Source organism: Ipomoea triloba, chromosome 12, assembly GCF_003576645.1.
Source record: "Ipomoea triloba cultivar NCNSP0323 chromosome 12, ASM357664v1".
In the NCBI taxonomy this organism is placed as follows: Eukaryota; Viridiplantae; Streptophyta; class Magnoliopsida; order Solanales; family Convolvulaceae; genus Ipomoea; species Ipomoea triloba.
In genome coordinates this window covers 22,876,175-22,893,944 of record NC_044927.1, presented here as the reverse complement: position 1 = coordinate 22,893,944, position 17,770 = coordinate 22,876,175, and the positions used below count along the sequence as shown (strand labels likewise).

Here is a 17,770-nt window from a genome sequence, read left to right as displayed (position 1 = left end):
TAAAAAGCATGACATCCATTCTCGACATTGAGGACGAAGAAAGGCATATAATAATGAGGTCACCAGGATGTTTCCCATAATCATTTCAAGTGTGCTTATCTCATTTAAAAAACTTCTGAGATCATGCCACCTTTCATCATCTTGCATGCCTAATGTATGAAACTTCTTCACGGCACCAATATTATTCTGGCCAGTAGGTAGCTCGGCCCTAAACACACTTCCATGCCATTCTACACCAATGCAATCAGTTATTTAGAAAGCTAAGCCACATTTATATAACTCAATTATAATAGATGCTAGATAGCTAGTCAAAGAATTTAATTTGCACATGCTTAATTAGACTACTCAGTATAAAATGTTCAAGCACAAACCATATGGTGGTGCCCCAGTTCAGATTCAATCTGCCCTCTATGTAAATTAACAAGTGTAGAGAAGAAGACCCTACAAAAACAGAGACCCAATATGCCTGAATCACAAGAGAGAGCATCACTGGCCCTTTGAGAACAGGTTTATTATATTAGTAATTAATGAATTGGACATCCCACCTTTTGTAGGCTACATATATAGTCTCCTGCCAACGAGATGGAAACAAATATATATATATCAGCAACCAAGTTTGGTAATTAAAATTATAATTACATGCAGTAACATAGGATAGATATGGATCAAAAGATGATCGATTTAGTATTAATTTAACTTGAATATCGTAAATATAATATTCATAGAGTTGGAAATTCAAGACCAAACAACTGGCTTATAGTGATCTCAGGAAAAAAAAAAAAAAGATTAGGAAAATCCCTTTCCTTAGATCACAGAAACTTGTTGCATAGTTGGCCGACATTGTGAATTGGAATTCATACAAGACACTGCTATCTTTGCGACCAACACAAGTGCATCCTGTCCTTTTGGAGTTGAGAGTCAAGGGTCCAACAGATCCTTCAAAAGCATTCAATTGGTTGCTGAGACTGAGGACGAAGAAATGCCTGCAATAAGGTCACCAGGATGTTTCCCCATAATCACTTCAAGTGTTACCACTCGAAAGCTATACACATCACATTAAGCTTTTTACCAGAGAGGTACATCTGAAGCTTTTTACATTCAGTAACTGCAAAACTGAAAATCTTAGTAGCTCCAAGAGGTACATCTGACCATTTTTTTCCAGTGGATTCATGAAGAGTTTTTTATTGTTTTCATCCTAGTAGGTCTTCTATTTTTAAAACTGAGAAAGCTAGCTAGGGCCAGAGCAAAATTGACAGAAGGGATTGATGAATGAAAGTTACATAAAGGGCTAACATGTGTTTGAGGAATTGAACTGACAAAAAAAAAAAAAAAAACAAAGCCTTAAACTAAAAAAATGGGCTAGTGAATAAGCTTTAAATAAGTGTAAACCTCTAGAATTTGTGGCACTTTGACAACGTTCTGCAACAAGTAGTATGAAAGGCATCTCGATCGGGCATCCATCTTAGGAATGTCCATTATCTGTAAAGGAAGATATGTTATTATGAGAAATATTATAGACATGGAAGAGATGAGCAAAAAATCACAACTAAAGAAATAGCTAATATGGCAACTTGTTACCATTTGTTTCTCATCTACTTTATGTGTCACCATGATTGCCTACTTCCAAGCTTCTGCATCTCATGCTAAATTCGTACACATTCTTCCAATAACAGAGTAGTTTTTTGTTTTTCACTGAACACCAAAAATTTGTCCAAACAATTCATAAAAACGATATTTACCAGACACTTGTCACGAGCATAAAGGTATGTTAACTTGTGATCCCTACAGAACAAAACACACAGATAAATGTGTAAGGCTTCATCTCCAGTTCACATATATTTGCAATTGGCAGGCAAGCAGGTAGGCATGAGATAACATACCTTGAATAGCATAAAAATTCATGCAGTCTGAAACTCAAAGACCAAACAACTGGCTTAATGTGATCTCAGGGGAAATTTTGGGAAAATCCCTTTCCTTGGATAGTAGCATAGAAACTTGTTCCATACTTGGCCTACATTGTGGATTGGGATTGATACAAGAAACTGCTATCTTTGCAACTAACACAAGTTGTTGTGCGTTGTATCTTTTTTGAGTTGGCACTCGAGAATCTAACAGATCGCTAAAAAGCATGCCATCCATTGTCGAGATTGAGGATGAATAAAGGCATGTAATGAGGTCGCCAGGATGTTTTCCCATAATCATTTCTAGTGTTACCACTCCAAAGCTATACACATCACATTTGCAGTTTACCTCCGCAGTGTAAGCAAACTCTACAATTAAATACCAATATATTAGAGCATACCTATGATCAAAAGGAAAAGAGAATAAAAAGAAAAAATAATATAAATGCAGACCTGGAGCAATATATCCCATGGTTCCAGCAATTGTACTCCAACTTGTTGAATCGGTGCTCAAAAATTTTGATGTCCCAAAATCAGATATATGAGCTTCGAGTTCAGAATCAAACAGAATATTGTTACTTGATATGTCCCGGTGAACAATAGGAGGTGAACAGTCATGGTGCATATATGACAAAGCTTTAGCTACAGCTTTGACCACATTTATCCTTTCCAACCATCCAAAATGCAGTGCTTTCTCATCATCACTCAAAATTTGTGCTAGGCTTCCCCCTTGTAAATACTCATAAATCAAGAATGAGTGCCTATTATGAGCACAAAAGCCATAAAGCTTTACAATATTTCGATGCCTCAAATTTGTTAATGTTTTTATCTCATTTGAAAAGCTTCTCATATCACGCCTTCCATCGTCTTTTAGGTCTAATGTATGAAACTTCTTCACGGCAACAATTTGACCACTAGGTAACTCAGCCCTAAACACACTTCCATGCCCTCCTACACCGATGCAGTATTTGGAGTCGAAGTTCCCTGTTGCTTCAATTATGCTTTCATATGTCATTTTTCCATCAAAACTCCATATTGCGAACAAATCTTTAGTGAACAAATCATTAGTAAAATCTCTTTGCTCCGCAACTTCCTCTCCTCTATTTCTTGTTGGTCGTCCAAAAATGACAAAAATGACAATAACCACTGTCAATAGAAATACACTTCCCAATGCCACTAATATGATTACAACCAACTTTCTATTCATTCTATCACTTTGATTATGCAGGAAGCAAGGCTTTAAACCGGAATGATTGCCACATAAACCCTTATTATTATTACTTAAGGCAGAATATGGTGCTTGTAAAAATGCTTTAGTGTTTGGGATTGGACCTTCCAACTGATTGTATGATACATCAACCGAAACTAAAGCTGCACATTGAGAAATGCTTGATGGGATGGACCCTGACAAATTATTGTGTGATAAGTTCATCATTTGTAAATTTGATAATCCTCCAACCTGAGTTGGTATCTGATGAGAAAGCATGTTGTGACTAAGATCAAGATTTTCAAGGGATTTCAAGCTTAGCATATCAGGAGGAATCTTGCCCACAAGCATATTTCTGCTAAGATTCAATGTAATTAGGCGTTGGCATCTTCCAATTTGTGGGGTAATTGAGCCAACCAACATATTCGAAGCTAAGTTTAGGTTTGAAAGCCAAGATAGTTCCCCAAGTTGTAGTGGTATGTTTCCAGTAAGTTTGTTATTGTCTAAGGTTAGCACATATAACAAACTCAACTTTCCTAAACTTTCAGGAATCTTTCCAACCAGCTGATTTGAAGAGAGATCAAGATACCGCAGCTGAGATGCATTGCCAAAATTAGGTGGGAAATTTCCAGAAATTATATTACCTGATATCTTCAAGGCAGTAAGTTTTGAACAAAGAGCCCAATTTGAAGACAGTTGGCCGTGGAAGTAATTGTAACTCAAATCTATGTAATTTAAGTTCGGATATATCCCAAAATCTTTTGATATGTCTCCGTATATCTCATTATTGTCCAGCCTGAGCCTGTAAAGGGTTGTACAATTCTTCAGGCTTTTAGGAATCTTTCCACTAAATCTGTTGTCTGCAATGCCTGCCCTTTCTAATGACTTGCCAAGACACAAATTCTCTGGCAAAGAACCACTGAGATGATTATTGAAAAGTTGAAAATCCCTTAAGTGAGTGATATTTTCAAACTCATATGGAATTTGCCCATTGAGATCATTCGACTGTAGCAACAACTCTCGGAGAGATTTCAATTTCCCTAACTCCTCAGGTATTGATCCGTGGAAATGATTCATATGTAAATGTAAATGTAGTAACATTGACAAATTTCCTATTTCTCGAGGAATATGACCACTAAGAGAATTTGATGAAAGACTCAACATTACAAGTGATTTTAAGGACCCAATTTCTTGGGGGATCTTGCCTGAAAGATTGTTGTGATAGAGATACAACAATTCTAAATTTTTCAACTGTCCAATTGAAGTAGGAATTTCACCCATGATAAAATTCTCTGCTAAACTCAAATTTACAAGTGATGTTAACAACCCAAAACCATTAGGGATGTAGCCTGAAAATCTATTGTTGTTGAGAAACAAGATTGTTAAATTTCTCAAGTTGCAAAGTGATTTAGGGATTTGGCCTGTGAGAGCATTAAATGATAATCTCAAATCTATCAAACTTGACAAGTTTCCTATTTCATGAGGAATTTGGCCTGAAAGATTGTTGACATGAAGATATAAGTTTGTTAAATGTTTCAAGTTCCCAATTGTGGAAGGGATTTCACCAGTGAGAGCATTCTCTGCTAAACTCAAATTTACAAGTGATGTTAACAATCCAAAATCATTAGGGATGTAGCCCGAAAATCTATTGGTGTTGAGAAACAAGATTGTTAAATTTCTCAAGTTGCAAAGTGATGTAGGGATTTGGCCCATGAGATTGTTTGATGAAAGATCCAACTCTCCAAGTAATTTTAAGGACCCAATTTCTTGTGGGATATTGCCTAAAAGATTGTTCTGATAGAGATACAACAATTCTAAGTTTTTCAACTTCCCAATTGAAGTAGGGATATGGCCAGTGAGCCTATTTTGGTACAATGTCAACTTTACGAGTGATACTAGCAAGCCAATTTCTTGTGGAATTTGGCCTGAAAGATTGTTGAAACTAAGATATAAGGTCGCTAAATTTTTCAGGTTTCCAAGTGTTGAAGGGATTTCACTAGTGAGTGCATTCTTTTGTAAATCCAAGTTTACAAGCGAGGTTAACAACCCAAAATCTTTAGGGATGTAGCCTGAAAACTTATTGTTGTTGAGAAATAAGATGGTTAAATTTCTCAAGTTGCAAAGTGATGTAGGGATTTGGCCTGTGAGAGCATTAAATGACAATCTCAAATCTATCAAACTTGACAAGTTTCCTATTTCTTGAGGGATTTGGCCTGAAAGATTGTTGACATGAAGGTATAAGATTGTTAAATGTGTCAAGTTTCCAATTGTGGAAGGGATTTCACTAGTGAGAGCATTCTCTGCTAAACAAAGATTTACAAGTGATGTTAACAACCCAAAATCATAAGGGATGTAGCCCGAAAATCTATTGTTATTGAGAAACAAGATTGTTAAATTTTTCAAGTTGCAAAATGATATTGGGATTTGGCCTGAGAGAGCATTAAATGATAATCTCAAATCTATCAACTTTGACAAGTTTCCTATTGAAGTAGGAATTTGGCCATTAAGGTTATTAGAATACAGGCTTAGCCTTTCCAGAAATTTCAATTTTCCAACCTCCTCAGGGATGACTCCAAAGAGATGATTTTCAAATAGGGACAAATTGACCAACATTGACAAGTTCCCTATTTCTATAGGGATTAGACCCGTGAGAGTATTTGATGAAAGATCTAACTCAACAAGTGATTTTAAGGACCCAATTCCTTGTGGGATCTTGCCTGAAAGATTGTTGCCGTTGAGATCCAATAATTCTAAGTTTTTCAACTTCCCAAATGAAGTAGGGATTTGGCCTCTGAGTGAGTTTTGATACAACGCCAAATCTACAAGAGATACCAGCAAGCCAATTTCTTGGGGGATGTAGCCCGAAAATTGGTTTTTGTAAAGATACAAGATTGTTAAGTTTCTCAAATTGGTCATTTCTTTAATAAAAGAAATGTTACCATGGAAAGAGTTGTTAGAAAGATCAATAATCTGTAGAGAGGCTAAAGATGAAAAGTTTAAACCTTCGAGCGTACCTCGTAAGCCACAATTAGTAAGATTCAAGGCTGTAATGATTCCACCAACATTGCAATCAATTCCAGTCCAATTGCAATGGCTACCACCAGCCACCCACGATGACAATACTTTTTGGGCTTTGAGGTCAAGGCTGGACTTCCATGTCAACAAAGAAGCCACTTCATTTGCTATTTGCAAATAGTTTGCAGGCAATAATGAATGGGTGTTTGTAGCGTTGAAATGGGAAGCAGAAGTTGGAGATGAGGGCAAGAGGTGTAGAATAAGCAGGAAGAGTATTAAAGTTGAGTGATTTGTCATTGTGAAATTAAGGAGGATTAATGAGACAAATCACAATTAACGGTGAAATGAAGGCTAATGTATTGGGTGCGTGGAAAAGCAGCAAATATGTGGGAGTATTATATATAGATGTTTCATGTTTGCATGTGTATATTGGACTTATAATGCAACTAATGAATATGTATTATTTAATTACATTTTTTATTTCGAAAATGTTATAAAGATTTGTAAGATGTTTTTTTTTTTTCTTTGGCGTAGTGAGGGCTCAAAAAGGAGCAAATAATACTCCGTAATTTCATAAATTTACACATTCTAGCTACCGGGTCTAACCCTCTTAGGATTTACTTTTCATGATTTAAAAAATCACATTACTTATTAACCAATTTTTTTTTAATCAAAATTCACAACGTCAAAATAACTTTCTCATATTTTAAATTAGGCTAAAGTGTCATCTAGCACCATGAACTATATCTAATTATTCATGCCGCACCCTAAACTTTCATATCGTATATATTGAGCCGCAAACCAAAATAAAAAATTCACCTAGAACTTTTAGGGGGCGTTTGGTTCGGGTTATCTAAGATAACAAGGGTTATCTTTAGCTGGTTATATAACATTTATGTGTTTGGTTGAAGTTATCTAGCATTCCCCTGGAATAAGATTTAACCTCCACATAAGCTTTTTCCTTGTTTTGAAGGGAATGTGATTCCCTTGATTTTCTTAGGTAATATAAGATTACCTTGTTTTTTTACATACTCTACTATTCACTTTTAGGTAATTGTAAGATTATCTTTTAATGAGCAATTATTTTTGCATTCTTACTAATTCCAATTCTGCCTAATATAAGAATTGGTTCTTTTGCAGTGAAAGTTAATACAAAATTGAAGTGCATCACACATATTCAATATTGCAGTGAAAGTTAATATACTTTATTTTTTTTGCAGTGAAAGTTAATATAGGATTTGGTTCTTTTGCAGTAAAAATTAATACAAAGTCTTTTAACTTCATATATTGAAATGCATGAAAAATGTTGAGGGTATTAAAGTAAAATAACTATTAACATAAAGAACAACCCTTCAACCAAACATCTTTATATTACATATCTCAGTTTTAACCAAACACAGGATTCTAACATTCCCAGCAATTCAACATTCCCAGCAATCTAACATTCCCTAAGGTAATCTGACATTCCGTGAACCAAACGACCCCTTAGTAGGTTTCCAGGTCTTCCTGCTGACATGGCGCAGGTTTTCAAGTGATGTGGCATTTCTTTTAACCTTATGTTGTCCATGTAAGCATTTACGTATTAAAAATAATTTTTTAAAAAAAAAAACAAAAAATACAAACAAAAAAATTAGCATTTCTATAAATTTGGAAAATTAAAAAATACTAAACAATAAATTAGCCAAAAAATATAAATTCTGAAAAAAAAAATTGAAACATTGGAATTGCAAAATTGAAAAGTATACATTATGAAAATAAAGAGAATAAAATTCTGGTTATTTTAATATAATAATTTTGTTTTTTTTTTAATTTTAAATATGTAAACGCTTACATGGACAACATAAGGTTAAGAGAAATGCCACATCAGACGCCATGTCAGCAAGAAGACCTGGAAACCTGCTAAAAGTTCTAGGTGAATTTTTTATTTTGGCTTGCGGCTCGATATATACGATATGAAAGTTCAGGGTACGGCATGAATAATTGGATATAGTTCATGGTGCTAGATGACACTTTAGTCTTTAAATTATCATAAAAGTTCATACATTCTTAGCCATCAAATAGCCTCTATTCCCCGAGCATGACAAATAGCCTTTCTCGCCACTTGTGCATGATCTCTACTTGGAGTTGAATATTAAACGTAGCAAAATCACTATACTTGAAGGACCCCATATATGACATTAGTTCTTATCCCAAAATAATGTGTCATTAGCCTTCTTTATCTATCCTATGTATTTAGACAAAAGCTTTGCATGTTTGGACTATGTATATTTAGTCTAAAATGATAAGGTAAAAACTCATGCGTATTTATACCAAAACAAAGCTTGTTTAGACTTCATAATTTCTTCATGTGTATTTAGTCTAGAAAAATGTAGGTTTTTACCAAAGTAGACAAGTAGTGTAGGTTTCCCTCAAAATGATGTGGGAAAATTTTTTGTATATCTACAAACAAAAAAAAAAAAAAAATGTGACTGTTCATTTTATTTAAAATTTTGCCTAAGTTAACAAGGTTTTTTTCCAAAAGAATGTTAAATGTCATTCACCATTATTTTAGGATGGTCGTTCGAACCTTATCTCTTCTTTTAAATACTGCCTACTAAATCGATGAGTTAAGTCCATGCAGACAATGAAGATTTATTCTCTTCTCACAAAGGATGTCATTCTAATGAGATCTCTCTCATATGGAAAATTTTAAGGTGCCAATCAACACCGGTATCTCTAGCACCCGCTACAACTCCAAACTGAATGAAAATATTTTTGAATTTGTACCATATATTATGTGGATAATGTCTCTATAGTACCTAGTATAAATCAATATTTAAAATTATAGTTCATGTGTACCAAGACATGTACTATAATTTTAAATATTTAGTTTTTTTTTTAGTACTATTGACTCTGTTTAAATGCAGTATCTATTAATTTTAAATATTTAGTTTAAAATTAAAAATTTATAACAAGTTAAACATTTAGTTTAACAAGTATTGTGATTTGATAGATGTCCATCTAAATCTAACAACACTCATCAACTTAAATGAATCAAATTTTAATATAATATAGTTAATTTTCACCGTCAAGGGGGGTAGAAGACCCTAAAAGCAGTCTTCTTTGCTGCAATTGGGATATTAAAAATAAAAAGTAAAACAAGTTTGTATATTAATATCGTGGAAAAAGATGCATTTAGATGTGGACTTTATCTCAGCCCAGCACAATAGTAAAAACTAAAGTTGGCATATGAAAAGAAATGTTCTTTATTAAAGCCACTTTTAGTATAGTTGTGTTTAAGCTAGCTAGCTTATTTGTCAATTAAGTGGCATCATTTCCAACTAATTGGTCATAATCAAGTTGGCTTCATTAGACTATGGGTCTTTTCAAAAAAAAAAAGACTATGGGTCATACAAGTCTTTATGGTCGTTGATTGGCCTTATCGTTTCAAGGCAATTTATATCATGGATCGGAGTTCACGTAGCATTATAAATCATGAATTAAAACAAGTTACATAATTTATACTCGTAAGGTACAGAAATTCACAATACAAAATATAAAAATCACAACACAAGTAGACACATAGCATAGCATTATGGACCCAGTTGGAATAAAAAAAAAATGAAGGACATAATTCATACACGTAAGATACATAATTGCATAACACAAGATACAAATTAAAAAATCATAACACAAGACACATACATATGTTATATATTTATTTATTTTTCAAATAAGATTTAGATATATAATTTATGTTCATAGGTACAAAATTTCACAACACAATACAGAAAAATTCATAACATAAGACACAATTACTAATTTGTTCTAGGTACAAAATTCATACTCATAAGAAACAAAATCTCATAACATAAGAGACAAAAAGTCATAGCACAAAACACAACACACATAAATCAAAATTTATAATGCAATGTGAACCCTAATCCATGGTGTAATGATTGTCATTTCAGTGCAAAGATGGTATAATATGAATAAAGGATTTAAAAATACAAAAATAAAAAATCAAAGCAATTAGTCCTAATATGATGACATCCAAAGCATCAATATGAACAAAAAATGAAAACAAAAATCTGAGGGATGCATTGAAGAGGCGACAAATTGGGAGGTGATAGATCAAGAGGGATAAGATCAGATGGAATGGTATCTGTTTTTAATTAGGGAATAAGATTTTTAATTGAATGAGTAATCAAATCTCATAGTTGTGTTTTAAAAAATTGTCAACCAAAAAACAATAACTATGATTTTGATTTTCATTCTTGGTGTGTAAAGCCATGAATCAAATACACCCTTAGCTTAGTAAATATGTTACCTTTCATCTTGTGTAGTGTTGATTATATTAATTCTCATTTCTCACAAAGGATGCCATTCAGACGAGATCTCTCTCACACACATATATTAAAAGTTATAAGGTGTCAATCAGCATTTGGTATCTCTTGCATTCTCTATAACTCCAAACTAAATGAAAATATTTTTGAAGTTGTACGAGATAATGTCTCCGGCCATATATATAGTACCTATTATAAATTTAAAGACTTTCTCAAAATTGTTTAACTTGTACCTGGTACATGTATATAAAATCTTTTATGTGTACCAAGCTAAGAATATTTTTTTGAAAATTAAGGAATGAATATATTAGTTCATCAAAGGAATCAAGAATGGGGGAGGGAATGACCACTCCCTGGACAATGCAACAGCCCCCTCAACTCTAGCAAGTTCGTGTGCAACAAGTATTATAATTTGTTTACAAAAAAATAAAATAAAATAAAATAAAATAAGTATTGTAATTTGATAGATGTCCATCTAACAACAATAATCAATTTAAATGAATCAACTTTTGATATAATATAATTCAATTTTACCGTCAAGGGGTGTAGAAGACCCTAAAAGCAGTCTTCTGTTGCTGCAATTGTGATATTAAAAATAAAAAAGTAAAACAAGTTTGAATATTATTATCGTGGGAAAATATGCATTTAGACGTGGACTTCTTACTTCTTAGTGTAAACTAATGTTGGCATATGAGAAGAAATGTTCTTTACTAAAGCTAGCCACTTTTAGTAAAGTTGGCATCATTAGACTAGGTAATTTATATCGTTGATCAGGGTACGCATATAGCATTATGGTTCCTAAATCAAAAACGATGTCATTTTAATCTTTAAATTTTAACGGACTTTTAGTTTTTCGTTCCTCATATTTATACACAATTAATAATATAATTCAAGTACAGAATTCATATTCTTTAAACACAGAATTATGTAACATAAAACACAGAGAAACTGGTAATGCAAGACGCATACACATATTATATATTTACTTATTTTCAAATCTTGTTTAGGTAGATAATTTATTATGTTCTATAAGCATACAATTTCACAACATACACAATACATAAATTCATAACATAAGACACATAATATGTTGTGTGTTACACAACTACTAATCTAATCTATGTACAAAATTCATACTTTAAGGTATAGAAATTAATAACACAAGACACCAAAACTCACATACAAGACACATACATGTTATACATTTACTTATTTTACATATCTACTAATTTGTTTTAGGTACATAATTGATATTCTTAAAATATAGAATTTCATAACAAGACACAAGAAACGCGAAACACAAGACACATACACATGTTATATATTCACTTATTTTCAAATTAAATCTGATTTAGGTGGAGAATTTATGTTTTATACACACATAATTTCACAACACAATGCATAAATTCATAACATAAGACACAATATGTTGTGTGTTACATAACTACTAATTTGTTCCACATACATAATTCATATTTTTAAGGTACAAAATTACGTAGCATAAGATACAAGAGACCGATAACGCAAGACACCTGACATGTTTTACAGTAATTAAAAAAAATGTAACGTGAATTGAACATTAATATCAGAGCATTTATTAATAGTTATAACTTTTGACATAATAGTAAATGTTTGATCGTGACCATTAATATCAGAGCAAGCGACTTTGCTACTAGAGGGTGGTGCGTGCCAACGTAGAAGTCGTAGAGGTCTTCAATGAATTTTCAATTCCTTCGTACCAAAACTTTGCTATTGCAGCTGAGCCACACAAAACCTTTTGTTCTAGCAATGAATTACCACGAACACCAAAACTACAATACAAGGATTTTTATACTACTTTTGCCAAGAATTAAGCCTACAAAATCTATACAAAAGTATAACATTTACAATTACTGGGGCCTATCACTTAAGCTGGACTTGAACAAGAATAACAAAGAAATTAAGAATATATTAGTGCTGACTTGAGGTTGTGTATCCCATGCATGGTTCCAGCAAATGAAGTCCAATTTGATGAATCAGGGCTAAAGAACTCTTGTTATCACAAAAACAAATACATGAATTCCATATTCATAATCAAGCAGAATATTGTTGCTTGATATCTTTCAGTGAACAATAGGAGGGAAACAATCCTGATGCGTATATGATAAAGTTTTAGCCACAGCTTTAACCACATTTATCCTTTTCAACCAGCCCAAGTGTAGTGCTTTTTCATCATCACTCAAAATGTGTGCTAGGCTACCCCTTGTAAATACTCTTAAATCATAAATAAAAGAACAAAATTCAGGGTTTCACAATATTTTGATGCCTGACATTTGTTAATGTGTTTATCTCTTTTGAAAAAACCTATAAGATTAGACCTTTCGTCATCTTGTAGGCCTAATATATGAAACTTCTTCCCCGCAACAATCTAACCATTAGGTTACTCGGCCCTAAACATACTCCCATGCCCTTACACCAATACAATGTCTAGAGTCAATGTTTCCAGTTGCTTCAGTTATGCTTTCATGTCATCTTTCCATCCAATTTCTTTGGGGAATCATACAAAAACAAATGGCGAGACAAAATTTAGTGTGGTATATATATATACAAAATTTTCAAATTTTGCAAGTTTTCAATTGAAGTAGGAATATGACACTTAATGGTGTGAATGCAATGCCAAATTTATATCAAGAACTCAATTTCACAAGGAATGTAACCAAAAAATTGGTTATAGGAAAGACACAAGGTTGTTAAATTTCTGCAAATTGGACATTTCTTTAATAAAAGAAATGTTACCATTAGAAAGAGTTGTTAGAAAGATCAATAGTTTGTAAAGAGACTAGTGATGAAAAGCTTAAACCCCAAGTAGAGGTGGTAAATGGAATAATGGAGTTGAGCACTTGAGCCTAGCTAGCTGCAATTGAGGTGCAAAGGATCATTTAAATCTATAAACCGTGGACAAATTTTTAATGCTTATAAACTACCAAATACCAACAATATTTCATTTCATCTTGGCCAAAAGGGTCAGTTGTTATGGCTTATTTAGCACACATACCATCATCACCAATTTCTAATCCACAACAAATATTCTAGTTATTACGTACTAAATAAGAAGCTGGCCTGCCTACAATTTTACACTGCAAAATCCAACATTACAACAATCTAACACTGCAAACAAGATTAGATTCTTCTGCACTTCTACTCAACATGCCAAACCAAACTTAATTAATAATCCAACTATATATGAGCCGTCGTGGGAGGCAGCTGAAAGAGAGTGTGTAGTAGGTGAAGTTGATAAGATTAGCCTTCGTACTCCCCCTGAGAGAACTTGTTCTCCGGGTAGAACACTGCAACCACTTCATTTCCACCAAATTTTCTTCCATTCAATTTTTGCTGAGCTGTAGTAGAACCTTCAATATCTGCATACTCCAAAAATACCTACCAACCACCAACATAAATATCACCTGTTAGTTTAACTCTTAGAACGGGAGGGAGGGGGGAATGCAATCCAACCAAAATGAAAAAACAATACACTTAATGGTTGGACATCACGGAGAGACAAACTACACTACAATATATAAAATGCTTCCAACTACACTACAACTTATACAAACCTTTCCAACTCCAGGTGTAGGTTCACCATCGGGCCGTGGGCGAGGGATTACAAGATTCACTAAAGTACCTACAAGTCAAAGAAAAGATCAACAATAAACTGTAAAATCTTTTCACAAAATTCTGAAAATGAAGCTTCTCCATCTATAAATAAGCCATTTTGTTATGACTTATGACATGGGGCATTGAAAATGTGGTTCTAGACTACTAGAGGCAGATGCAAGCAACCAATTCATTGGGAGAGCAGTGTACAAGATTGTTACAAAAGTTCCCTAATCAAGTATGAAAAATATGAAAAAAAAAAAAAAAAAAAAAAAAGTATGAAAAATATGAAATTAAATCCCATAAGCACCAGAAATGCCTTACCAAATTTCCCACATTCAGTTCTCATATCTTCCAATATATCTTCATAGTCTTCATCACCCCTAAGCTCATCCTCATTAACCACATTTGATAGGCATAATACCTTCGTGGGTAATCCACCAGGTTGAAACATGAGCCTCTGCAGTAAAAAAAAGTCAGTTGCCCTCTTTGTTAAGAGAATGGACAGTACAGCCATTTGAGTACGACCAATTACTTTTTTTAATAGGTAACAACAGGAAATTGCAACTTGTAACACGGAAATAAAAATTGACCTGAAATGCTATTTGCTGTTGAGCATGTAATAGTACACTCTCCTGTTCTGGTTTAGGCTGTAATGAACCTTGGCTAGCACGTCTAACAGTAAGAGTTTTATCACCCATCTTAATCCCATTAAGAGCTGCACAAGCAATATCAGTAACTGAAACATCCTGATAAACACAGAAGGCATAGCCTTTTGAATTTCCGGTTTCCCTATCTTTAACAAGATTAAACCCTCTAAGTGGCCCAAAAGACTCAAGCAGCTCCCGAATCTGATTTTCAGTGAAATAATAGGGAAGACCTCCCACAAAGACACGGTCAGGACCCTCAAGCCCACCAGAAGATCCTGGAGCTAACCCAACAGCTGCAAGATTCAGGTTTGGACATGGTTGACTTGGACCAAGAGTAGCAGCCAGAGATGGATTATAATCAGTAGGTCTTCTGACCTTAACTTGAGTTCCCTACAAAAGAAAAGACATGAATAAGGGCAAGTCTAAAGCCTAATTTATATAAAAGTGTACTCCTGCTATACATATATGAGTCTTCAAAAACATTCGCAATTAGCAAGCATGAGAAAATACCATATTAATCCAGAAAAGAGTCATGAACTTGACCAGTACCTCAAAGATAATGCCATCGAGTGCCATGGCATTGCTAGCCTCTTCAACTGATCTCATCTCAACAAATGCAAACTTTTTCTCATGATTAATATAAACATTGACTACTGCGTCACCTGGAAATAAAATAGCTAAAGCTTGAACTTGTAGAATTGGGTATTAAAAAATAATTATACAAAATATATTACAACTAACCTGGACCAGCTGTGTTTCCTCCAATGGCAGACATGACATGGTTAAAGAATATTGCCACCGACTACATAAAGAACAACCAAAGAAAATTTGTCACCACATTAAGACAGTTGAAACCAACTCACCACAAAAATAAAGCCAAAGAAAACATAAAAGTGATTATCCATCAAATTACCTGTTCATTAGCACTTGGAGGAAGTCCACCAACATAAACTCGCCGTGCATGTCTAGTAGCCTATAAACAATTTAGCAAATTCAATAAATAACCAGAAGGGTATATAAATCCTTGAACATACTTATGCATCTAAACCAAGCTGCAAGGTTTAGCTTTAGAAATACTAAGATGAAAATAGCACCAAACTTCTAAAGAAACATTATTCAAAAGAAAGCCCCAACTAATGATATGATATCTCAGTAATCACATTTGTAATGTCCAAGGGGCTAATCTATACTCCAATTTGTAGTTGTAAGTTTGTAACACCAAAAAAAAAAAAAAAACACACACACACACACAGTGAGTGAGAGAGAGAGAGAGAGAGAGAGAGAGAGAAACCTGCTGAGTCATCGCCTGAACTGGCATAACAGGGAGAGCTCCCAACTGCAATAAACAAGAATTTCAAAAATAATTCAAAAACTTCATTGCATAACTGTATTACAATTTTGAAAGTTGCAGAATACCTGTCCAGGAGCCAAAGTCAACATGTTTGGAAATATTCCAGGAATGGTTGGTGCAGTCCCGGGAATCTGACCTATATAGAACATCTCAGAAGAATAAAAATGGCGATACCTTTCTAAATTCCTTGATGATAATGACCATCTAACACATTAGCTATGTTTCTACTTTCCATTGAAAGGTGATACTGTCAGAAATTTTGTACTTCTTACTTACATCTGAAAAATTAGTTCTGACAACTAAAATTTCAAAGTAAATAGTTCATAATTATGCAAAATATATATGTATTTGGAAAAATAATTAAAATGCTACCAAACAAGCAATTTCTGGTTGAAGATGACGAGACCTTTATTGTCTTCCTTGTACAAAAAGCCTACAGAGGTCGGCTCACGCCCAGTGTCAGCAGAGTGGGGCTACTAGCCCAACATTGCCTTCTTAGAACATAAGATATTGACATACAAAAAAGAGAAACAACACCAAAGACAACAACAAAGCAAAAACCCTCTCAGTTTCAGAATTATTTCACCAAGTAAACAATCAAATTAAAAACTAACAGCTGATCTAGGGACGAACACTCTGTTTTGGTGCCAATTAAAGAACCAAGGACTCTTACCGAAACCAAACCATGAATTTTGATAAGAATTTTCCACACTACGTCCAAAGATGAAGAACAAAATAGCAGTTATAAAAATTATTTATTGCTATTACAATGATAAATTAAATACCTGCGAGTCCTGGGGCACCAGGTAGGAGAGCAGAAGGTGAAGGTGCCATGTCAAAGCCACTGACCCTCTTGCTGTAAATAAACATTGTTAGTACCATTTTTAAATTAAGAATGCAGGTTGATAAATAACACATTGTTTAGAACAAAAGGAAGAGTGAATTTTGGTATAACACTATAACCATTACAGGGATTGAGAATCCATTCATTACATCGACCCAGCAAACTTTCTAGGTTCCCAAGCCATGTATGGCAGTGCATGTTCTCCGACACTACAAAATCAACCAAAAGCTAGGCTACATTTACCTAAACAGTTTTTCTGTCAGTCATAATTCTACATACAGGCACCTATGCAATATGTTATCCTTGTAGCTATGCACACCACCAATATTAAAATACGGAGTAGAAAATAATCAAAGAAATGATGTGGAGACTATAGTAGCTTATTTATCTAAAGCACAGATAATGGCCACCAAAAAGTTCCTAATGCTAATAAGCAACTTACCTTTTAGAGCGAGATCGGGACCGAGATTGAGTAGGTGATGGAGACCTTGATTTTGACTTATGCCCAGATCTTCCCCTTGAGTGAGATCTATGGCTGTGCCTTTCCTCTCTATCCTTGTCATGGGACTTGGACCTGTGTCTTCGTCTTTCCTCTCTATCTCTATCATAGGATTTAGATCTATGTCTATGACTTTCATCCCTATCTCTATGCCTGCAAGAAGAATAGGATGTATTTAATCTCAGATGCATGATTTTTGTCTTAAAACACTACCTGAAACTATAGAAATTTAAGATACCATGCGAATATGCAATTACTACGCATGTTTTCGGTAAATCAGTACTAGTACAAAATCTTTTCAAAAACAGATTGCAACCATAAAGCTGGGCATGCACCCCCCCCCCC

At 34.0% G+C, this 17,770-nt stretch overlaps 2 protein-coding genes across 2 annotated transcripts in view; both read right to left on the bottom strand.

The window, feature by feature from the left end:
• Positions 1-1,693: 1,693 nt before the first annotated feature.
• Positions 1,694-6,420, bottom strand: LOC115999541 (probable leucine-rich repeat receptor-like protein kinase At1g35710). The gene is made up of 3 exons (XM_031239383.1): positions 2,355-6,420; positions 1,881-2,270; positions 1,694-1,782 (listed from the first exon to the last, which is right to left on the bottom strand). The coding sequence occupies exons 1-2, from the start codon at positions 6,418-6,420 to the stop codon at positions 1,915-1,917; spliced, it is 4,422 nt and encodes a 1,473-aa protein (XP_031095243.1). The 3' UTR covers positions 1,694-1,782; positions 1,881-1,914.
• A 6,983-nt stretch (positions 6,421-13,403) lies between these two features.
• The window catches only part of LOC115999965 (splicing factor U2af large subunit A-like), a 6,353-nt gene continuing 1,986 nt past the window's right edge, over positions 13,404-17,770 (bottom strand). Inside the window, exons 4-14 of the mRNA XM_031239948.1 lie at positions 17,369-17,578; positions 16,868-16,938; positions 16,148-16,218; positions 16,023-16,067; positions 15,645-15,704; positions 15,473-15,533; positions 15,281-15,393; positions 14,675-15,121; positions 14,406-14,541; positions 14,042-14,109; positions 13,404-13,865 (exon numbers count right to left, since the gene is read on the bottom strand). Of these exons, the coding sequence (XP_031095808.1) occupies positions 13,728-13,865; positions 14,042-14,109; positions 14,406-14,541; positions 14,675-15,121; positions 15,281-15,393; positions 15,473-15,533; positions 15,645-15,704; positions 16,023-16,067; positions 16,148-16,218; positions 16,868-16,938; positions 17,369-17,578 (1,420 nt within the window). The 3' untranslated portion in view covers positions 13,404-13,727. The remainder of the gene's footprint in view (positions 13,866-14,041; positions 14,110-14,405; positions 14,542-14,674; positions 15,122-15,280; positions 15,394-15,472; positions 15,534-15,644; positions 15,705-16,022; positions 16,068-16,147; positions 16,219-16,867; positions 16,939-17,368; positions 17,579-17,770) is intronic.